The sequence below is a fragment of the Vanessa atalanta genome, chromosome 23, assembly GCF_905147765.1.
Source record: "Vanessa atalanta chromosome 23, ilVanAtal1.2, whole genome shotgun sequence".
NCBI lineage: Eukaryota > Metazoa > Arthropoda > Insecta > Lepidoptera > Nymphalidae > Vanessa > Vanessa atalanta.
In genome coordinates this window covers 1,861,105-1,886,838 of record NC_061893.1, presented here as the reverse complement: position 1 = coordinate 1,886,838, position 25,734 = coordinate 1,861,105, and the positions used below count along the sequence as shown (strand labels likewise).

Sequence of the window (25,734 nt, the reverse complement as noted above, 5' to 3'; positions counted from 1 at the left end):
CATTGTACACAACACAGAGAAAATAAATAAATACAACTTAGATCCAGCCTTAATAAAAGACGCGTATTATGTTGGCGACCTTATCAATACACAGCGATCTCTTCCAGGCAACCAACGGTGTAGGTTAGGATACCTCATAGAATATGAGGTGGTACAGCACCACCCACCTGATAAAAACACTAATCTATTATTACTAGAACTAATAAATAAATTTAAATATAGAATACACAAATTATATATCAATAAATAAATTATATTATCATTTACATACATTAGCAGCCTGTAAATTTCGCACTGCTGGGCTAAGGCCTCCTCTCCCTTTGAGGAGAAGGTTTGGAGCATATTCCACCATGCTTCAATGCGGTTTAGTGAAATACACATGTGGCAGAATTTCGTTGAAATTAGACGCATCCAGGTTTCCTCACGATGTTTTCCTTGACCGCCGAGCACGAGATGAATTATAAACACAAATTAAGCACATGAAAATTTAGTGCGGCCTGCCTGGGCTTGAACCCGAAATCATCGGTTAAGATGCACGCGTTCTAACCACTGGGACATCTCGGTATATTATAAGCGCACGGTACTTATAATATTATCAATACATATAAAATACGAATATATAATCAAAATACAAACTACATACAATAAGTACGAATACATGGATTATAATATGAATGTTTTGTGTTTCCTGTTTAAATATATATTAAGTGATTTGAGCCGAAAGGTTATCAATATATACAACATTTATCTCATCTAAGTTTTCAGATGAATATTCTAGATTAATCACTAAATCAATTTACTTGCTACAATGAACTAGCGTGTCGTAGATATTAATTACAATATAATACATAATAATAATAATAATTTCGTCCTAACCGATTTCGGCCACGGCTTCCAATCTCTAGGGAGACCGGCCGACTACGCAAGACACATTATAGTGCCATGTGTACACTCTCGTGCCTGTACGCACAAGTACAGTCACGAGAGTGTAGACACTTCCGAATCGAAAATCGAATTCGAAAAATTGAGAATAGAGATAGAAAAACAAAATAGCTTTGTATAGCCTGACTTTGTTGTATTTTATATACTTAACGGGAAGACGACAAATTGTTGGGTTCGGGGTCACCATATTCGTCATACATATTCACGAAATAATACAACGAATCGATAGCTGGTTTATCGTATATGTATTTAACATTATTTCATAGGCCGCGACACCATCCGTCATCCCCTCCTTGACAGCTGACACTTTTTGTTTTTAACATGATAAACAGCGTCTGACCTCACTAGCGCCATCCAGAATCAAATCTCAAAACTATAGGATTGTTCGACTATCGTAATGGTAAGAAAAAACGGGCAAGTGAGGGTTCCGTAGCACCACACAATACTGAAAGATACACTGACATAATAACAAATTGGATGGATGTTTTCCTATACGTGTGCTACAAGATATAGCTTCTTGACAAATTTCATGACTCTAAGTCAACAAGAAGTACACTATAGGTGTATATATTCCCTTTGTAAATGTATGAGAAATGCGACTGATATATAATTTGACTGCCTAGACTTAGATATTTGATGTTTCAACAGCTGTAAGGAGATGCGGAATTCAGAATTTGGAATTAATTTCAACTTTATATCTTTACGAGTTCCTGAGACAAAGACGGACATCAAAATGATCTTATACGGGTTCCTTTTTTCATTTAGATCGATGGAATTACAAATATTTACTAAGGTAAATAATTACAATAGTATACGATCCTACCAAAAGTAATAATAAGAAAAAAAAAAACAAGTTAAGCTTTTATATTTTAATCACTAGGAAACAAAATAACCTAAAACTGACCGCAAAACCAATTTAGAAGATTAAAAATTGTCACAGATTAAAACGTCAAACGTCAATGTCCCTTTAGGCTTTAGACGATGTTTGTGAATTAATAAATTTTCCGTGTTTTGAACAAACATACAAAATGAAGTACATGGATAAATTGCCAACAGTGATCAGCTGTTGTTTCTGCTGCTTCCTAAGAGCTGGAACGGTTATGATCGCAGTATTCTCATTCGTAAGTATATACCCATACCAACTGAATTTCTATGAAAAAACAAATCTTTTTTTTTTCAATACTTGTTGTCGCCCGAGGCTTTTCTCGCGTTTAGAGGTTGTTCGTTAGGTGTAGGTATAAAATGCCTATGACCTTCCTTGGAGTTCAAACTTGCTTCATTTACTTCACCCAATTTCATCGAATTCGACTTAATTATTGATTATCAAATTAAACACAATCAGTGGTTCGGAAAAGAAAATAGTCTAAGAATCGGAGTAAGAAACAAGACAATTTTTTTGACAATTTATTGATTGTTCATATATATTCTATATAACAAGTAAGTAGCCAGGAGACAATCATTTAATTCCCAAGGTGTGCTATCAACCATCACTAAATACTATATTAACTGACGAAAAAAAAAAAAAACTTAAATTTGGCAACCGAGACATTTTGTAATGTGGGATCACATTTGTATCTTTGCTTGCAATGTTTTCCTTCGCCGCTGAGCACGAGATGAATTATAAATACAAATTAAACACAGTAAAATTGTTAATTGAAAACAAGCCTCTACCTTCGTTCAGTTGCAAAACTGTCACGAGTTGCCCTCCTGATTTAGTCAACGGTCATTCTTAAAGGTTACTCAGACATATCATAGTGCACAACTGTGTGCACAAACAAAGACGCACTCAATTTTTTTACTTTCATGATTCACTTCTTTACTTTGATGAAAATGGAAGTTCACGGATAGAACATAACATGCCGAACATAGGCTACTACTAACTATCAACTAGTTAAACAGTCAATATCAAAATTACTTTTGACAAATTTGACGTTAATGATAATAGTAACATTTTAGACGAGCGATAGAAAAGTCAAAATCAAAATATACTTTATTCGATTAGGCTTTTACAAGCACTTTTGAATCTTCGTTTAACAAACTATTTAAAGTAAATTCACCGGTTCGGAATATAGATTCTACCGAGAAGAACCGGCAAGAAACTCAGTGGTTACTCTTTTTCAACATTTAAAATACAGTCATGTTAGTTAAATACAATTATATATGTATGTTATGTCTCCTGCCTGGCAGTCAACAAGCATTAACTCCACGCTTTTTTATCATCAATATTTTATATGATGATACGTGGAGCGATGATAAAATGGTATCGAATAATATGCCTTCATTACCAATGTATTTTTTACAAATGACTTGAATCTTTGAAACGGCAAAATTAAAAATGTCTGCGGAATTTTATTAAAAGTCTATTATTAAATACTTACGGGAACATAAAAATGTTGTAATATTGAGATAAACAATAAATACGAATTCAATCAATACGATTGATTCTTGTAACTAGATCTTGAAATAAGGATGTTTCCTGGTAAAAGTGGGAATAAAACCTAAAAGTAATGGTTTGGTTTTAGTATAATATAGCCTAGTACGCACCAATATATCTTCCTCCACACGAGTGTCAATGTCGTCTGAGTTTTAATAAATATTAAATATTTAACTCGAAGGTAAACGATACAGACGAATTATAAATTAATATTATATAAAATATACCAAATGTCAAATCAATTATATTTTATTCTAGTAAACTTAACAAAAAAGCGTTTTTGAATGGTCAATATTTAAACAATGGAATATTAGAGACTTCCTTACTCTAGAGACTGCTTTCCGAAACGTACCACCGTTGCACAATAGAAACTTCAACAAACTCGCATAGTTGCTCTTTCCAAATAAACAGATTCACAATGATGTTATTCACAATTATTGTAGAATCAGTCCTGTGATGGAACATGAGCCTAGATCCAGGCGTTTTTTTCTAAAAAGTATTGTTTTAATGTATAATAAGATTCATTGATTAATTTAGTCTTAACAAGAATTTTAAATAAAATTTCCCTATGACTTAAAAATACAGTAAATATAAAAATATATAAAATTTGGATTTATTATTTTAAATTTAAATAAAAGTATATACGATTTCAAAAAGGATTTTATACAAACAAAGTCCTTTGTATTTTTACGTTTGCGTTAAATAACAAAACGTGAACTCTTGGTCGCTTATTTGAAAAGGCTCCGATATCACGTTACATGTTCCGTATAAAAAGTATTCACAAAACAAATGTAATATTAACTTCTATTTCGTTTTAAAATCACTATTAATTTAATTTTTGAAACGTGTTTGTGTATTTTATATAATTTAAATAATCACCGACTAACTTAAAGTCAAATTTAGTATTTTCAATAAATTTTTGCACTACACTTATTTAAGGTTGTCAAAAAATATCAATAGTTCGGAAAGATATGTATTATATATAACTCCTAGTAATTATGTTCTTATTTATACATACATAACATTATACCTTTTAAATGGTCGTGGTCGTATAAGGGATAGAGAAGTAAATGTACCACTGCTGGGCTAAGGCGCTCTTCCTTTAGTCACGGTAGCATGCGTAAGCGATCGAAGACGGAGAGGGTACCGCTGGTTTTTTAGTGCGCACTCGACTTCCAGGGCTCCGGGGAGTCCCACACCCGGCCCCACCTCACTTTCCATCACGTGAGGAAAGCGCGTAATGCATTTTTCTAGCGAGAAAAAAAATAAAAGGCGCTCTTCCTTTGAGGAGAAGATTCCGGTTCCAAGTGACCGAGATCAACCCAAATGAGTTATATCCGAATATTAGTTGAAGAATAAATTATTTTCAATATACATATATCAGGCTTAAATATTATAGAACAAATATCCACGAAGAAATAGAAATACTCACAATAGGGTAGTGCATTGTCAAATCTACTTGATTCAATAAAGAACTTGTCTTCAACAGATATCGGGTTTGATCTTCGCGCCCAATGTAAGTCATACGAAGGGTTTCTGGAACATGGATCCAGTTCTCTCGTACCACAGCGCAGCCACTGAACATACCATACAGATAATCTTAGGCGTTGTCTCGATCATGCTGTGCTTGGTCAGCGTGATGTTACTCGTTGGAGCTATTTGTGTTAGTAGTTTTATATTTTTTTAAATATTTTTTTATGGCGTTGGTTGGCAGACGAGCATATGGGCCACCTGATGGTAAGTTGTCACCACCGCCCATAGACAATGGAGCTGTAAGTAATATGCGCCACCGTCTTTAGAAACAAAGATGTTATGTCTCTTGTGCCTGTTGTTACACTGGCTCGCTCATCCTTCAAACTGAAACACAACAATACTGAGTATTGTTGTTAAGCGGTAGAATATCTTATGAGTGGGTGGTACCTACCCAGACAGGCTTTTGTACCAAGTAAAATTTCGAAATATATTCTGGAAATAGAAGGTATGAATGTTACTTAACGTATATGAATTCCTTCGTTGTTCGAATTGTTGCTCTGGTTGGATGAAAGAAAACTAAAAATAAGGTACCTTTCTTTATAACTACTCGCTATTCAAACTTTAAATAGAATTTCCCGGAGATATTGCTGTATTAAGTTTCAGATTTTAAAATTATGGTGAGTTTAAAAAAAAATTGTTTTGCCTCGTTAAAGGTCAATTTATTATTTTACAAATATAGTAAACAGCGAATAGCCTGTAATATCCCACTGCTGGGCTAAGGTCTCTTCTAAGCTGATTCTACTACGCTGATAAACGTGTGGTAGAATTCCATCAAAATTAGGCACATGCATCTTCATGATATGTTCGGTTAAGATGCACGCGTTCTGTAGTTACGCTGGGTTATCCTTCAAATCAACCAAACAACCCAAGAACGTGCATGTGTTGCTGTTTGGCGGTATAATATCTGACGAATGCCACCAAACAGCAACACATGCACGTTCTTGGGTTGTTTGGTTGATACCTATCCACAAAACCCTGGTAGGGTTCCATCCAAGTAAATTCGAAGTGAAATAAGAACTAAAAATATATTATATATGCTTTATATTTTATTTATTAACAAGTAATTCAACAAAGATTTGTGTCTCAACAGAATATACCAATGTTAATCCTGATATACCAGTGGGGGGCACTTCTGTACAGTGCAACAGTCTTCTTGTTGCTGTTCATTCTGGCTGTTTTCTGTTTCTTTGTGCATTCGAACTGTGTGCTGGCTGGTGCAGCTCTGTGTGCGCTGATGGTGTGTGAAGTATTAGGTAAATATAACCTACACAATATTCACTATTATTTATTAATAAAGCGACCCGCTCCGGCTTCGCACGGAATGCAATGCTGATACTAAATATACTACAGAATGTCTTACAACGTTCACAGTTTTTCAGTTGTTAGACAATATAAACCGCTATGTGACTGCGTATTTAATCTGTAAATTATATTCTAAAATATTCATTTAAATTACATGATGTAAATGGCCATATTGATCTATATTAAATGCACAATGTATTTAAGGATTACAATACTGTAGTACAACATTTTGATCTATCACGTAGGGTTCAGCCAGCGTTTGCAATGTAAGCGCAAAAAATGTGTTTATTTACGACATCACTTCAGAAACCTCTAAAATTATCAGTGTTTCTCTACTATATTGTGCATGTATTATACATATAAACCTTCCCCTTGAATCATTATATCTATTTAAAAAATACGGATAAAAATCCGTTGTGTAGTTTTAAAGATCTAAGCATACATAGGGACAGACAGCGGTAAGTGACTTTGTTTTATACTATGTAATGATGTGTAAAGTTTATCTGAATATAGTGTGATACGAGTATCTGTTCTCCTAGTACATTTTCTTAGAAAAATGTATAATTATAAAACGAAATAGTACTGACTAACTCATCACGAGATCTCCGAGACTATCTACATTCGAGTGATTTAGAATTAAGCATAGTCTTTCGCAACTGTGAAATATTTTTTTGGAAAGTTTAACTTAAAGGACGGGGAGTGGGGGACGAATTAAGTTTCCATGAATTTTATCCGTACAATATTCGTACTGGGAAATTATTGATTTGAGTTCTTACTGGTACATTTTTCGTTTTGAAATAAATATTTTTTCGATTTGGTCCTTTTTTGTTTTGGTACCGAGAACAGTTCTTAAAAGATTTTAAATTAACATGGTTATTTTTATTACTAACAGTATTTAAAACGAGATTTATTTTATCGATAATGTCGAAATATCGAGCTCCACCAAATAAAAATAAAAAACATGGTAAATATCCCGTTTTAAATACAATTCTTAAAAGTTGACAGTTACAAATATTTGTATTTAAGGTTCTTAATGGCTAATCCGCGTTATCATCATCATTGTATCTGAGTCCTTGTTATTAAAGGTTAATTTTGGTAGAATGTGCTGTAGGATATATGACATATTCTAGTTATAATAGTAAGTATTATTAAGGGATTAGAACATTACATTTTGAAACCAATGTTTGATAACGCATTAATGGTGTAAGCGGTAAGGAACAGAATAAACTAATTATTTTGTAGTGTTAATAACCTTGTCAGCTCGTTCATTTGCCAGTTCGTATTTCAATCTCTACATAGTATAAAACAAAGTCAATCTACGCAACAGATTTTTTTCATCAATAAACTGAATGATTCAAGAAGAAGGTTTATATCTATAATAATTTATATTATATATGTATAATATTATAGTCGAAAGAAAGCAAGAATTTCAACTACCATAGTCGGATTTAAAAAAAAATTCTTTAAGTATTTTCTTTGTTCTAAAATTTTTATGTAGACCTTTATAATACCCATGTGAAGCCAGGACGAGTAGCTAGTAATAAATAAATATTTTCTGTTTTATTTTTAATTACCATAGACTCATAAATAAATAGAAATGACAAACGATATTATTGTTATGTAATTATTATTTTTCAGTTACCGTTTATTTTCTAATCGTCGCGAACAGCCTACGAATGTCTCTAAAGTATGCGGCGAGCGATGACATCTTTTATTAACAGCAAAGAAAGCAACGCGACTTATTTATTACTCTGTGAAAGAACCTATAAAGAGGTTCTACGGTATATTTGCTTTGTTTGAACGAATAAAATGTTTAGAGTGGTTCTTCATTTTGCTTTTATTCCCCTCTTTGTTTAAGACTACAGAAAAATACACGGACTATGTTCTGACATTTAATCGCTACTGTTTTGAAATTCAAAATAACACTATCAAAGGATTTATTTATAAAATATTCTATGAGTTTAATACTATATTGTTGATCATAAACACAGAATCTAAGTGTAAATTTAAATAATAATTTAAATACTGGTCAGTATTATAGTTAGTATTTTATTGAGGAGAACATTCTAGAACTAAAGGTAAGTACCACAAAGGTGCAATAGGATTCGGTATAAGTGTTAGAATTTAATTCGAAGGTGTCCTTCGCAGTAGTTACAAATTGAAACATGATATAATCATATGACAGATTTGAATATAAAAAATGCAAGAAAGTCATGACTATAATAAAATAATTGTTGAAGAATCGCAACGTTTTATAACAGTTTAATCAATTGTATGTTTACAAAAAAATATCATGTTGCCAATAGCCTATTAGTGTAAGTAGGACCAGTGGTAGCAGCTGTTACCGCTAATTGCTTTATAGTAATATCAGTATAAGACTCACTCGACACATCTGGGCGAACGAGGCCTTGAAAATTAAGCTCATCAGCTTATAGGTAATGTTTGAAATAGAAAGTTCAAATATGAGCTCCTAGTTTTAAAATTGAAGCTTTACAAATTGTATTTTTTAAATTATTTTATATAATAATAATAATGTTGGAAATAATGGTTATTTCGAATTAAAATTTGTTGTTATTATTTATACATGTAATAGATTTTGTAAACTACTTAGATTGATAAATGAGACTGACTTTGTAAAGCCTAACTGAAACATCGACTAAACGAATATTCGTATATACTATTCATGATGTCCATCGGGGTAGGATACTCACATATATTATTTTCTACCGACATAAAGCAATATTTATATAGCTGCGTGCACAGGTACAAGTAACCTAACGCCTTACATCCGCCATTAAAATAAAAATACGTGTGCGTCTCGAAACGACCGACAGTAGAAGTAACTTAAACTGTCCGAATACTAGCGCTGTGAGTTAGACTGAGAAAGGAGAAGCCTGCCTACCGCTGCTGTATGCGTAAGAGAAAGGGAAGCCAGACTGGCGCCGTAACGCGTTACGTAACGAAGCGGTTTTCCTTCCCATAAAAAGTTATCACTTTTAAAAAAAACATAAAACTTTTACCGCAACATGTACCGCGTTTTGAAGAAGGGAGACCATGTTTTATTAGGTATTAAGCCTAATAATATTTGGTCAACCTCTACCGATGGTTTAGTTTGTAAGTAGTATAAAATAGTAACAACTGATTAACTTGCTGATTCGTCTCCCATCAATCTCCATTTATAATAGTGATAAAATTGTTTATAAATAAGAATCAGAAAAATGAATTTTAAAAAATACTTGTGTTGAAAAGGTCGTGCAAGCAGCTCGCAGCGGATTTTCTGCCCACACCAACACGAATGCTGCCAACGCAATAGTTATTCTTAAGTTTATTTAATTATAATTATTTTTATCCTGTATTTAATATCCAATGAGATTACGTGCTTTTCAGTATATCAATGTGGTGAAAATATAATATCGGTACAACCATCATCTAAGCTAAAAACTACTCAAAATAAAAATATTCTCAACCAAAATAGTGTCGTTCACTCCATAATCATTCATAAAGTTTACTAGTTATTTATAACGAATGCTGCCGTTGTTGTTAGATCTAATTTTCCTGTTCCATGACTAAAATTATAGACTTTTTAGATATGCTCTCCAATGTTTACATACATCATAATAAACCAATGCAGTCACTTTATAATTGACTACGTGGAAACCCGTCTTCGTTCGATATGTATTTATGAAATAAATAAAACTAAACAAATTTAGTTTATCATTAACCATTCATTTAACTTTTTTTATCGTTTGAATCATCTATATTTCCTATCTAAGTGGTGGAAAATTACCAAAAGTCATTATTTACACAGCTTTCTGAACGCACCCGTAAACGTCAAACATGGCCGCCCGTTGAACTGTCATGTCATTGAATTTCATGGATTTAATATCGAAATATCTCGATTATAAGAATTTTGCGGGTGATTTTGTCGACTAAATATAATTATTTTTTAATAATATATAATTTTGAATAAGTTTCGATCGCGTCTATCGTAGACCTGCACGAAATTATTAATATGGATACGGTATAATCTGCAACTAAACGACGTTGTAACATCAGCCTTATATCAATATGTAAACGTCATACAATAAAAAAACACACGTTTCGTTTATATTCTTTTGTAAATAATATTCTATTAATGTAATTAATAGTTTAGAGAGAAATTAAAATGTGCGATATATTTCCGGACGTGGACAATTGTTGCTTGGTAATTACCTTGCGGATTGGGATGCTTTTGATATCGGTATTGGCAATTGTTAGTAATATTCATGTTACGTTTTAAATTTATTCATTTAAATACTATAATGCACAACATGTGAGCATATGGTATACTAAAAATAATAATATTTAATAAATGGTGCGCGTAGGCGGTTTTAACGCTTATAGCGATCTCTCAAAGACAACCTTTGGTGATAGAAGCTTAGAAAAACAGATACGTGCAAATATAGACAGAGAGGGGAAATAATAACGTATAATAATAAACTACACACATGTTCAACCTAATTATAAAAACATACATATATAATAATATAATACATATTATATTATTATAGTCTATCAAAACACATATATATAAATATGAACTACATATATATTATTTGATACTTTATTTATTTAGTATCAACACAAAGAGAAGAATGGATATATTGAAGTACAAAGTATTTTTTTTTTTGAGTTTTTCTCGGATGTACTCACTTAGCTCATTTTCCTGTCTATTACGTTATTTTTCACATTTTTAAATCATTCATTCAAAATAATCAGTCCGATCCATCTTCCATACAAGCTAAAATGTCTTAAATTGTAATCTATATTTTAATGAAATTAATATTCTTTTTAAAGGACATTTGAACAGAGACTCAGTACAGTCATGATAACCCAATGAATAGTTTACCAACACATATAGGACAATAATATAAATATTATATTTTTTTATTGAGAAGATCTTTTATTAAATAAATTGTAACCTAAACCCCAAGAAAAAATCAGTTACTGATTTAAATAATTTATTTCTCTCTTAGGTTATAACGAATCGGTTGACGTATCGCCTGCCCGATTCCCGCCAATTTTCAAGTCATTTGCCATTCCTCTTTTTTTTTTAATTCAGATTGCAAACTAGTTAGGCAGTGATCGAAATTTAAAGTAACATTTACTCATACAAAAAATAATATAATTATTACAATAGTTTTAGTTGGTATTTGTTACTATTCGATTAGTAAACCCTACAAAATTCTGATACATTAAATCAAATTCGCAGTAAAAAATCTTTATTAATATAGAAGAATTATCATCACTTATTGATGTTAAAGAAAAAAATCTACCTCAAGCTCGGAAAGAAACACCTCAGGCCCTCAACGGGACATTACCATTTTTAACAATTGTATTTACAATAAAAAATCATATTTCTATTTGAAACGGCCATTCATTCCCAAGATGTGTTATCATCATAGCAGTCATTAGTTTTACTTCCAAGACACACAAACGTTCCTTAACGATTTTTTTTTTTTTTTTTTCATTTAAATAATTAGGCAATGAATTATTTAAGCATGATATACACAAGGGAGTCAGGGGCATTTACTAAGAGGAAACTTGTCTCACGGGTCTTAAATCGTCTTCCGATTCATCAATGCCGTTAAAGCGATTCCAATAATGGACTGATGAGGAACATCCGATTTAATTTCGACGACGCCGGCCAATATGCGACAGGCCATCTGTAAAAGAAATATGATAGTGTATGTGTGTGTGTGTAAGTGTGTATGTGTGTTTAAATTCTTATGCCAGTTTACTATTGGAAGATTAGCCGTCAATTCAGACCTGTCTATGACAAACTTTACTTGGTGGTTTTCAATGTGCAAGCCTGTATAGGTATCACCCACTCATAGTAATTTATTCTACCGGAAAGAAGCAATACTTTTTATAAACACCTTGATTTCTTTTTTTTCAGATGACTGGCGTAGTTGGATTAAGCACGGTTGAACAAAAATCGCATATGAACTATCAAAAGGCTAAAGATGCTACTAATATTTCAAGTAAGTTTGTACTAAGTGGTAGGGGCTTGTGCAAGTCTCGGTGTTCTTTTCTCAGATATTCTATCGCCAAACGGCAATATTTAGTATTGTTGTGTTCCGGGCGTTTGAGCCTGGTTACTTTTTATCACCAAAGTTATAAAAAGTAACCAGGCTCAAACCTAAGTGCCCTAGATTTGTGACGATGTAAGGAATCGTCAATATTTCAGCGACAATATCTAGGCAGTTGTGACCACTAAATTTCACGTGACACTTTTTCCCGTCCGCCCAACTATATCATACAAAAAGTGACATTTATACACCTATTTAAAACTTTTATAACATGTCTATATTTTGAATAATTTATGTTTAAGCTAAAGTTAAAAGATGGCAACTTTGCAAATAATTTACGTTTTTGGAATGTTGATTTAAAAATGCTCGCAAGAGTCTATTTGAGGAGCATATTTCGATTCAGGTGACCTTTAGACAGATAGCCTATTCACTACTCAAACTTCGTAAAAAAAAATATATAAAAAGAGGAATTGTTAAGGGGACACCCGGGTTTGAACCGGGGACCTCTCGATCTGCAGTCGAATGCTCTACCACTGAGCTATATCCCCGTGTCAAATTAAAATGAAAATAAAGATATAATTATTTTGATCGATCTATCTTATCTTAATGAAAAAAGATAAAACAGACTTATCGGTGAAAGTTAATTAAAATAATGATTACTATTGATAATAAGATGATAAAAAAATCGGCTTTTCTAATAAACTTATTTTAGAAGAAATTCTGAATTACAACCTAAACATAGAGATCCATAATAGAGATGATCGAACTGACTGGCGAAATACCGCCCATACCGGCTAAGGAATCCAGAATACCTTGAAGACAAATAACACCCTTTTAATAACACATTCCGAAACGAAGATGTCATCTGAAATCCAATACACTTCAAAAATAATAAATAGTAACAAAGGCACGTTCAACATATCTCTGGAGATACAAATCTAACAATAATAAATATGAACATTATGTAGTGGATGTTAATAAACAGCTGTTTGTCTCTTTCCATCATCACTGAATTTACTAATTAATGAAAAGGACACAACATTGTTTATCTACTAATCATCAAAGATTAACTATATTGCCAAAGTATATCTGAAGATCCTTATCCCTTTTTTAAATACCTAAAAGTATTATTATATACAATATTATTTATAATAAATTTAATTCATTACGAGATTATACCGTAGCCCTATTCAAAGAAGATTAGTTTATAAATTATTTCCTAATTTTTCCACTGTAAACAAGTATTATAGGATTTTTGGTCAATGATTTTGTCTTCGTCATGGTGGCTGTAACATACCACTGTGACGTCACAGATACGATTCCCATCTATTAAGGCCTTACACCAATTTTTATTGTCAATTATTATTAAAAAACAATAGAAACGATTTTAATTACAATCATCAGGTCATTAACCTCTGCTAATCTTTAAACCCACGCCTATTTTTAGTATGCGTTCATTCATCTCTCGATATCGAAAGGCCCGAATGAAAAAGATAAAATGACATGAATGTAAAATATTTTCAATTATTATAACTATATTTAGCAACGTAAAAATTATTCACACTGTTGGCTTCTTCGCTCATATTATTTGCAGCTTCAACCACCACTCCAATACGGATTTGTGGATATTGAAGATTTTCATGATACTCGTGTAGGATTAATCGTAACAACTCAGTAATAGTTGGTCAAGTAAAACTTAAGCACACAACTTTCAGTTAAGTATCTCATGTTGTAACCAATCTCTGAACGCCTTTCGAAATTGGATGCCTTTATCTAAATCTCTGCTAGTCATACTCTGCTGGAATCGGCCGATGACTGACAGTCAAGCAAAAAGAACACCTAACCACAATAACACAGAGAACCTTCTCCTGTACACAATAACGCAGAGAGGTGTCATATCAATCTTTACACTAAGGGCCAACGATCATACTGTTTCACTCTTTAAATTGAAACCAAACGTGTATGCATTTTTTCCTTTAAATTCTTACGTAATAAATATTAAACAGGAGGGGAGAGGGTCGGCCTATTCTTAATTTTTCTTATAATAAGGGGGGGAGGGGTCAAAAACAATCGAAAATAGTCTTACGTAATAATTGAATGGTCCCCTACTGGATATCCGGAAATCCACTTTAAGGCATTTTCGGCCACACACAACTACTCCATGGAACCAGCTTACGCCGGCTGTTTTTCCAAACCCATTGACTTGGAAACCTTCGAGTAGTGAGCCTACTCTCCTTAAAGACCAGCAACGCGGCCGCATGCCTTCTGGTATTACACATGTCCATGGGCAGTGGTAGTCACTTTTCATCAGATGAGCCTCCTCCTCGTTTGTCACTTATATCACCAAAATATACACACACAAACGTACCACACGATAAAATGGTTTAGTATATTATATTAATATAATGAAGGATGACGCTACGAGTGCGTCGGTCAATGTATTCTTTATCTAATACAACAATAATATTTAGTATATCACGCATCGGGGATATAGCTCAGTGGTAGAGCATTCGACTGCAGATCGAGAGGTCCCCGGTTCAAACCCGGGTGTCCCCTATGTTGTTTTATTTTTTATTTTTTAAATAAAATATTTATTTTACGAAGGTAGATGAGCAAGTAGGCTTTTCATACAAGGTGAAATGGTTGCCCAAAAAATTTACTCACTAGTCATAAGCATTACCGTCTTTACCATAGGGCACATGGGGCCCATGCCCAGGGCCCCCATGCAGAGAGGGCCCCGAAGAACCAACAATTTACCAAATTGAAACAAAAAATAGCTAGCTAAAGGGCTCCAAATTCATGGGTGCCCAAGGGCCCCAGCATAGCTTGAGACGGCTCTGCTCATAAGCACTTTGAAATTGGCATTTTACAATATTATAATATAATTTAATATAATATGTTAGTTATAGCAACATTACTTCTATGTAAATATAGAACATTCGCTGGAAATATTGTGAAATTATGATTTTAAAACTTTTATATAATTTCATTATGATAATGAACGCACATCGATGCGTCAACATACGAATATAATTAATAGGTATTTCAATAAACTATTGCGAAGTCTATCATTATTAGGTTGAATGCCTTATTAGTTTAGCTTATATGGCAATAGTTCTCGAAGTGCAAAGTCCGTGATTTCAACCCCAGGTCTAGTTAATAAAAAACATATTTGATAGAACTGTGTCAGTCACTATAAGGTCAGTATAAGGTGACAGCGTACTTACTTTAATTGAGAGATATGTAAAAAATTAAATTTATATGTTTGTCTCAGTCAAGTTTAAGCAGAAAAAAGAAAAAATTATATATATGTCTCGGTCAACTACTTTTAATAGACTTTCAATTAACAGCCTAGCCATTTTTGGAAAATCAAACGCTGAGCATTGTTAGGCCACTGATTGAACGTCGCTGATTGGTAAAAAGGCTAGGCTGTTTAATAGCTAAGTGAGCTGTCAATATTGATTGAACATGCCGGTACGAGCCTGGGGCAATCGAATATAAGTCATTGAAATTAATTATTGTTTCCATAGTTTTCAACTCCACATTTCACACAATTGAGCACTATAACTTAACTGGTGCGCAGTTGAATAGTTTCCTTGGAGAGGTGGGGGGGGGGGATATTTTATTATCATTATTATCATTTAACCAGATTGATAACGTAATTTACTGGTAACACGATATTAATTTACTTGGTGGTAGGGCTTATGTCAGTGTATCTAGGTAGGTACTACCCACTGATCACGTATTCTACAACCAAACAACAATATTTCGTATTGTTGTGTTAGAGTTTGTAGGATGAGTCAGTATGATATCTTAGTGACCTATGTTTCGTACAATGCCAAGATTATTCACCATCAGATGAACCAATCATCCCTACGCGTAACTTATTAAAAGAGGAGACTATTATTTAAGCACACATCAAGTTAAAGGCTCTACTCACAATTTTACGACTGTTGAAATTGTGCTTGATATATTATTGATTCGCGGTAAAAAAAAAAAAAAACAAGAGTAAATGATTTTAATATTAGTTTACACGACATTTCGAGATTTACATTATGCACGTACGTGTTGTTCTAAAGTTATTAATTTAATTTATTTTTATTTAAATATGTTTATTATTAGAGTTGAGATAGCTTTGTGACTCGATCGATCGAATCTTAATAGAACAGCACTGGTTCAAGTCCAGGCAACTGAAATTTTTTATTAGCATAATTTTGTATTTGATGTGTGTTAGGTATAAAAAACTGTTTCTAGTTAATGGTAGGGTTTTTGCAAGCCTGTCTGGTTAGGTACCACCCACTCATATATTCTACCGCCGACCAGCAAAACTCAATATTTTTGTATTCCGGTTTGAAGGGTGAGTGAGCCAGTGTAACTACAGGCACAAAGGACATAACATCTTAGTTCCCTTGGTTGGTGGCGCATTGGTGATGTAAGGAACGGTTGACCACTTACCCATAAAAAAGAGTAAATTTGGCACATGTGGCAACATGTGTTTCCACCAATCCGCATTGGAGCAGCCTGGTGGAATAAGCTCCATACCTTCTCTCGTTTACACAGTGTTACTTTAAAAAAACTAACCAGTAATTTCTGAAATAATGATCATAATCCGATTAACTACTCTGATTAATACTGAACGTTGATTGGTCGAATATTGCGTCATCGGCTGTAACCGACCAATTAGCGTTTAGGTTTTTTTTGTCTGATCTTTGAAATCTCTACAGACATGTTTTCCATGTCTTTTATGCATCTTTCTGTTATTGAATTTAGAAATTTTATGTATCTGAATGGTTTATGTTGCATAAATATTTATTTAGATTTAAATTAATTAATCTCTCTTTGTTCAGCGCGAGCGTCACAGAAAGAGCAACAGAGACGGATATATGTTTGTTTATGTCACGTTTCGCAATATATTTGCAGTTAAAGATTTGATTCAAATTATTGTTTATTCGTTAAATAAGTGATTATTATTTTTATTTTTTTTTATGGCATTGGTTGGCGGACGAGCGTATGGGCCACCTGATGGTAAGTGGTCACCACCGCCCATAGACAAAGGCGCTGTAAGAAATATTAACCATTCCTTACATCACCTATGCGCCACCAACCTCGGGAACTAAGATGTTATGTCCCTTGTGCCTGTGATTACACTGGCTCACTCACCCTTCTAGCCGGAACACAACAATACAGAGTACTGTTATTTGGCGGTAGAATATCTGATGAGTGGGTGGTACCTACCCAGACGGGCTTGCACAAAGCCCTACCACCAAGTAAATTGTTGTTAGAATGTTTGAATAATTATACTGCTTGGCACAATAAAGGCGAGACTAGAGGATTAGTCATTTGTTTTTAAAAGCGTTTCATGTATATCTATACTAATTATGAGAGGTTAAATTTTTTTGTTTGTTCATAGGGGATAATCTCCGAAATGTATGATCTAATTCTAAATATTATGTCATAGATAGGAAGCTATATTATTCCTGCGTGCTATGGGGTATCAATTAAATTTATATCATAATACATTATTAGTATAATATAAATCGTACTAGCACGAATCCAGAGCGGATCGCTAGTATTTAATACCCGAACTATAATGTTTATATATCAAACGTTAATTATTATTTTTTTATGAAAATACGTACTTGTTATCTTTCGCCGGTCTTCTCAGGTCCGAGGTGTTAAATTCCGAACCGGTGGTAGATTTTTGACTATCAATAAGCAAGTGTAAACACTTCTATATTGAATAAAGATTTTTGACTTTGTACTTTAAACTAACTTTAAAAAATAATTCTAAGTAAATGTGAACAACATATTTATGATTGCTTATCAAATATATATAATACCTACTAACATATATAATTACATATACATAATATAGCTTAGCGTTAAAAGTGAGGACTAAGCACGATCTCTGTCATTGTCATATATTCAATATGTAATATATTTACGATTCAACGTGATTCATAACGGGGATATAGCTCAGTGGTAGAGCATTCGACTGCAGATCGAGAGGTCCCCGGTTCAAACCCGGGTGTCCCCTAACCCTTTTTTAATATACACTTTAGATTTAAAAACAAAACACGACATTTTTATATGTTTCTTTTTATTTATAAACATTTAAAAATTACCTTTTAAATGCTTATAACTTTTCCACGACGAGTATATGTATTAGTTTTATCCCAAATTACTAACTTTACCATCGATTTAAAAAGGCGAATTTACAAATATTCACTTTTAACTATTTTTGTTTCAACTTCCAAGAACGATCTAATAGAAATACAATTGATATATTTTGCTTACTAATACTTTAGGTAAGAAGATTTGTGATCGACGTAAATAATGTATATTTTGCGCAATATTTCGTGATGCATAAGCACCCTAGTTAACTAATTATTAAGTCAAGGGTGAATGACCCCCCCCCACACACACACACACACACACAAACATATACATATGTACATGTGGACGCTATGCGACCAGAAAGTATTTAGGTTTAATGTTGATTTTCTTTGAATTCCATAGAACCTGAAGAAGCAATGGACAAACTCGGTGTGCTCGTATCCACAGGGATCAGCGTGATGTCATACCTGTTCATGATCACTGGTGTCTGCTTATTGTTTGGTACTTTAATCGTAAGTCACTTTATTTAATAGCCCGTGTTCTTTTTTCAAATAATGTTTGGAACCTGAAACCTCATTGAAGATTACTTCAAATTTGGGAATACCGTAACTGCCTGGACAACATCTTAACAGAATTAGTTGATTGTATATACATATCAATTGAAATTAAAAATACTGAAAACGTGATTCATGTTCATTATACATCTGCAAATTTCGTCAACGTATCATAGTCCAGTCGTCTTAGTAGTTTCACCTCAGAATTCACGAGATACCTGGGTATGAACTTTTATTTTTTTATCCTAAAACTTGTGTCAAAACCCATATATAGTGTACGCGACTGCCCTTGAGTAAGATCAAAGGTCACTAAAATCGAATTCGCGAGATATTTACCTAATTTTGACTTAGGTGACTGGACTATCACGTAAAAACTGTAAATATGATCTGAATAGGACCTTCGCTGATATGTTCAAGTATAGATGTAGTGAATAATCCTTTCCTTTCGTATTTTCTCGGAAATGTTCGTTTTTGTCTTACTACTTCACTCGCACTCAGTACCCATCGAGACAACGTAGGGAATGGTCGCATTGCAAGAGGAAGTATCTATATAGAGTAGTTAATACCACAGAAATATTTTGTTGATATTTATGTTAGATTTTGTGATAAACTTCATGGACTCGTGTACTAATGCAGGCCACCTATATTTTGATATACTTTTTACATTTTACTCTTGTCTGTCATTTTTGTAAATAATAAACATTGATTTTATTCGATCCACATTAACAAATCATATTTATTTATATTAATTTCTCTGCTGGTATTTTTTGTTTTATGTTGAGGTGTCTTTTTTGTTATGTCATAGTATTTTTAATTAATTACAAAAATTTATTGTTATAAAAAGATCTGCAAAATCCTACTGTAGTTTTGACTTATAGTTAGACTTTTGGGGTTCCAATCCTTATAGAATCATTAGATCATGTCAACCGGAATTTAGTTTTTATCAGTGCGTTTTATTGAAATAAAACGTCCTCGGTAACTAGTTTTATTTTTGTTTACCTAACGAATTCTTTATATTATAGAATCGTGGTGGTTTTAACATCTCATTGTAATATACGTCAAACGGGCAGTTTGACATTTGACATTGATAAATAAAGTATGCGATTTATTTGATACCTAAACGTAATTTAATAATACAGTAATTCATAGACACATCGGCACCATTCGGGTGTTATCGTTGTTCCGAGTTTTGCCGATAGGAAAGGATTATTCACTACATCTATAACATATTTTAATGCATTACAATTGGTTGAGTATAATAAATTAAGCTGTGTATGTGTGTGTGTGTTATATATATATATATATATATATATATATCGTATACATATAACATGTTGTCCGAAAATAAATACACACCGGCACATCAAAATTAAAATGAATCAAAGCCATAAAAAATATACTACATAATACTTACAAGAAAATTGATAATTTTAAGAAAAATAAACTATCCCATCTATCTAATATACATTCAAATTTCATTTCTTTTTCTTTTTTTTTCGGTGTTCTGTTCCATAATTTTGAATTTATTTAAAGGTGCTTATGATTAACAAAAAATAACCTAAAACGATGATTAGCGTGACGACCGCAATCAAAGCCTAAATATAATTTAAAAACTGTAATGTAATTAAAAATAAACTTATTGCACGTAATATACATGCAATAAGCATTCTTTTTTGGAGAACTTAATGGCCTTTCATGGGTAAAAGGAATGGAGTATTATAATACATTAAAAAAACTGGTGACGTTCAGAAACCATATATCGGACTCTCAACCCCTTACGATTTTACCAACTCGAATTAGAATAGCACTGTGTGATAATGTGGAAAATTTAAGATCTAAAGGAAATAAGACATTAGCCCAGCAATTCAACATGTATACAGCCGAGATGGTCCAGTGGTTAGAACACGTGCACTTTACCAACGATTGCGGGTTCAAACCCACAGACAAGCACCACTGAATTTTCATGTGCTTAATTGTGTTTATAATTGATCTCGTGCTCGACGGTGAGAGAAAACATCGTGAGAAAACCTGCATGTGTCTCATTTCAACGAAATTCTGCCACATGTGTATACACCAACCTGCAACTCCAAACCTTCTCTTCAAAGGGAGAGGAGATCTTAGCCCAGCAGTGGGAAATTTACGAGCTGTTACTGTTTGAACGTGTATAAATTTATTTACTAATGTAAACTCGCTCTTCCACATTAAAATATTATCGGAGTACATACGTGTGAGTGACGCTAGTACTAACAAGATGTCTTAGTGTGCGTGACTACGTGTAAAGACAGCAAAAAAATACAAATATAATCTATTTGTTAAGTTTATTTTTCTTATTCTTAAAATGCTGATAATGCAGGAACGCGCCTTCCTGAATTCATGAATGGAAACATCCGATACTAGCTATATCTTTACTGAGTTTAAGAGAATAAATTGGCAATCTAAATTGAATATCAAATAATATTTGAGACGAAGTTTTTGTGAAACGAAAAACATTGTTAACAATTTTCGGCCTCTTCAAAATTACGTTCCATTGAAAATTTGTCGCTAAATTTCGAACTAATACTTGATCGTTTAAATCTTTGGTAACTCTTAAGCGACATTCCAATTTAGAATTCGAGTGTATTTTCGTTTACCCCGAACCCAGTCAAAGTTTTGCCTTATCGATTACCTTTGAAATTATCTTTAGGTAAACTTTGAAGATTCCATAACGAATAATTGTACTAATATTTGACTTGTTTTTATGAAATAGATAGATGGATGTGCAAATGGGCCATCTGATGGTAAGTGGTCACCATCGCCCAGAGACATTGACACTAAGAAATATTAACCGTCCCCTTAAATACCAACCTTAAGAACCGAGATGTTACTGAAGTTATACTTCTTCACTCACCCTTCAAACCGGAACATAATATCTAATGAGCGGGTGAAACCTACCCAGACGGGCTTGCACAAAGCCCTACCACCAAGCAAAAATCATGATATAAATTATTGACACTAATTTAGTATTAAATTTTTGTAGTATTATTTTTGTTTTATTTGTTTCTTCTTTAATCCAGGATGAAGAGGGACTTGTCCAAATATTCGTCTGGGTGACATTCTTCAACGTCATCCTTGGTTTCGTTATGGTTTTGGGAACGGCTATCGAGTGCATTGCGAAAAGCAGCTGCATCTTAAGCGAACTGGATTGGCTGTCAGGATCCGCTTTGCTGGTTTTAATTATCGGATATTTGTTCTGTAAGACAATTTTTATATATGCATACAAATATTTTAACCCTATTAAAATACTCACCAGAATAGAGAATTACAAAAGAAACCAATTTTACAAATGCGTTTCGTGTTAGCTTCGCTTTCAAAACCTTTATTCAATATAAAAGTTGATCAAATGATATTCATGAATGATCGATAGAGTGCGGGAGTATCTTCTACTGAATAACGTGCCTTTTTTTGTATTGTCTTACTAAAAAAAAATACTAAGTCAATGTGCATGAAACTTATATCAGAAGATACAGCATGTTTCGATGAAGGATTTATTATATAATATTATTATTTAAAAAGGTGCGCTTCAAAGTTAATAAAAAATATATATATAATATCTTTATTAATATTATAAATCCGAAAGTAGCTCTGTCTGTTACCTCTAAGCGCTGAAGCGATTTAGATAAAATTTAGTACGGAGATAGTTCGAGTCCCGCTCGAAGTAGTTTTTCACCCCGCGAGAGGTATATATGAAATAGGGGGTGACAGTTTTGTCTTAAGCCGCAGGTTCAGCTAGTATTCAATAAAAATAATGATTTTTTTTCATTACAGTGTGGATATATTTCATTTGCGTCGCAAATAGTTACGTTTTGGGTGTTGTAGGTTAATTTGAAATCGAAAATAATAATCAAGGTGATTGTTAATACCTATTTTATTTAAAGGTAAATGTTATATTTACTCATTTTTAAGTGCTACATATATTTAATACACGCATCCTGGACCCCTACACAAACAATAATTCTAAATTAGCAGTAGACATAATGTTCTAGTATAAATAAGTAAAATTATTTACATAAAGCGCATTCAAATTAAATATAGTTACTTTATTTATGATGGAGGAAGAAACGGAATATTTTCTTGTTTACATTTAAAATTGTATTGGTATTGATACGTTTATTATCTTTGTATTTTAGTTTTGTTTATATTGGGTATTGTTTTTAATTAATTTTGTGGGAATTTTAAAGATCGAACTTTAGTCCGAATTCGTTCATGTGCGAATACGAATTTCCACCAGCGTCCTTTGTGGTCATTTTATTTCGGTTGTTTCGGAATAAGTTCCTTGTTGTTATACATTATTGGATAGCTAAGAAAATGGTTATGTTTTTAAAATATTCTGCAGGTAAAGTTTCATAACGATTTTTTTTGTTTTAAGTGTTATTTTTTTATTTCACGATCAATGTTATTACTGAATAGTTAAGTTTATTTTCGTCTTTCCTTCTTTGTCGTAATATGCATTGAAACGAGTGGTACTATTACTTTTTATAAGACTCGTGAGCGCGACAAATTTCGTAATAACATATTGCTATAAATTCTTTAAGATTGTCCGTCGCTCTGAACAAAAGTCGCTTAAAAAGATTAGTTAAATAGTTTTAAGCCGATGTTAGCGACTTAAATAACTTAAAAAATAAATTTTAAATTAATAACATTATAAATTATTTTTGTTCAAATGTTTTACAAAAATATAAATAAGAAAATTATAATAATTTATATCTTAAATTCTAATTAAAAACCATAGATATTAAATTACATCTCTATGTATCGGTAACAAACGTTTGTGTCTATGCATTTTTTTTTACTATATTACTTTTTTTTGGCTAATTCATAAATTTTAATTATTTTCAGCTAGTTTGAACGTGGAATTATTAGGATGAAATGAGACCACAGACTGTGTTTTCGTGGTCCAACTAGGAAGTGACAGATGACGTCACAATCGATCGCGGTTGGAAGAAATATACCAAATGCTTGTCACGTCTCGAAATCGAATATTGAACACGATTTCCAAATTTAAAATGAGATTGTGAATTAAAGTATTCTGATGACTGGATACGTTTAAGGCCTGTATTAATAAACTTCTAGCCTCTTCTAGCGTGGCCTCTACTAACGTTAGTTATTTTGTCATTTGCTTTAATTTCAGTAAGTAGCAGTTTATTAATATATTATTGAACCAGCGTGACGTCATTAATAAGGATAAAATTCCCTTAGGTATATGCAGTCAGATCGCTATCTTGAGGTAGTCTTGAGACACGGGTTTTGGAGTTGCCGACAATTGCCGGATTTTGAAAGCACCAGTAAGAGTAGCACGTTCTTCAAGACGCGTTCGTACCAGCTACTGCAGCCAGTGGAGAGCTAGCTTTAGATTTATCTAACCATTAATACTGTTTTGTCTACCTGATAAAAACGATACATCTGTAAAATAATTTTAAAGGTCATTAAACTGGAATATCGATTTTAAGATAATACTTATGTTCCATCAATTATTGTTTGTGTTCTATATCTGAATTTGTTATTTTTGTTGTGGTATTCTTGATCACAGAATTACTGACTCGAAATTCACCTGTAGTTATTTATTCACTTGCATTCTCGAAGTTTAAACCTTTCAAGTCCGTTTACACACACACGAGTTACAGAAAGAAAATCATTTTGTAATAATGTTTAAATTCGAATTTTGGTTCAAATACATTTTTATACATTAACATGAAAACGGAAAAATATTTTTTTAGTGAAATCATCAACATATTCACAATTATAGCATTATTTTACTATCATGATATTATACATTTTATACTTTATACTTTTACACATTGTTTTAATCATAAATTATAAAAAACGTTACTATTTTTTTTTATATCTATATTTTATTTGTATTGTTAATTTAAATAGTAATAAAAATGTGTTTTCGATTAAAACCTTTTTTTCATTGCCAAAAACATATTTAACCCATATCCAAGGAGTAATGTCCGCCTAACCAAAAAAAAAGATGCATGTACTTATGTACGCACATTAGAAGATCTACATCGTCAACGTAATTAAATATAGTTTTCGATAGTATGCATAAGATTATTATTATTACAAATTTAAATCTGTAATAAAAACTATTGTTTACTAAGATAAGGCGTGAAGTTGTCTATTTTGAGCGATTTGACACTTGATTGGCGGTTTAGCGAGCAACTTCATCATGTACTTTTCATGTGCGCGCGCACCATAAAAATACACTGCGATTTTTTTTAAATGCTACAAAAGTGATACTTACTTCAAATATATAAATAACAATAAAATAATTTTAAATTCGTAAATCAATGATTTTAAATAAGGTAATTACACAAAAATTGTAAAATTATTTAGTTTAGCGCCAAAAAATATCCGGAGCGTATATGCGTTATATTTATTTAATCGTTTGTATGCTTGAGAAAGTATATATGTCAATATCAATTTTGTATTTGTATGTCAACATAAGACCGATGGTAGGGATGAATGATAGTCACTATATTTAAATTTAGAATTGCTGATAGACAAACTTCACTTAGTTATAGACTTCCTTGAGACAAAAAATCAACGCGTAAATTAATCAGATTAAATTCCGATACGAAAAATCGTTAGCTATAAACGATCCTAAATCAATGTACGACGACGACTATAACTAATGCACTCTTGCTTCCGTGTCGTGAAACTATGTCAAGGGGATGTTAGGAATTTCCGTTTAACCTTTACGAAGTTGTAATAAATTATATATTAGTGGTAAGAGCATAGG

General features: G+C 32.5%; 2 protein-coding genes and 3 non-coding genes across 5 annotated transcripts; 4 read left to right on the top strand and 1 right to left on the bottom strand.

Moving 5' to 3' along the window:
- Nucleotides 1-1,924: 1,924 nt before the first annotated feature.
- On the top strand, nt 1,925-8,003 carry LOC125073193. Its single transcript, XM_047683917.1, has 4 exons — nt 1,925-2,063; nt 4,866-5,039; nt 6,000-6,162; nt 7,850-8,003. The coding sequence occupies exons 1-4, from the start codon at nt 1,971-1,973 to the stop codon at nt 7,927-7,929; spliced, it is 510 nt and encodes a 169-aa protein (XP_047539873.1). The 5' UTR covers nt 1,925-1,970; the 3' UTR covers nt 7,930-8,003.
- A 2,373-nt stretch (nt 8,004-10,376) lies between these two features.
- On the top strand, nt 10,377-22,813 carry LOC125072954. The gene is made up of 5 exons (XM_047683590.1): nt 10,377-10,463; nt 12,150-12,234; nt 18,802-18,911; nt 22,007-22,184; nt 22,758-22,813. The coding sequence occupies exons 1-5, from the start codon at nt 10,377-10,379 to the stop codon at nt 22,811-22,813; spliced, it is 516 nt and encodes a 171-aa protein (XP_047539546.1).
- Trnac-gca lies at nt 12,759-12,830 on the bottom strand. Its single transcript has one exon. It is a non-coding gene; the product is annotated as a tRNA-Cys (tRNA).
- Nucleotides 14,767-14,838, top strand: Trnac-gca. The gene has a single exon. It is a non-coding gene; the product is annotated as a tRNA-Cys (tRNA).
- Nucleotides 18,248-18,319, top strand: Trnac-gca. The gene has a single exon. It is a non-coding gene; the product is annotated as a tRNA-Cys (tRNA).
- Nucleotides 22,814-25,734: the final 2,921 nt, after the last annotated feature.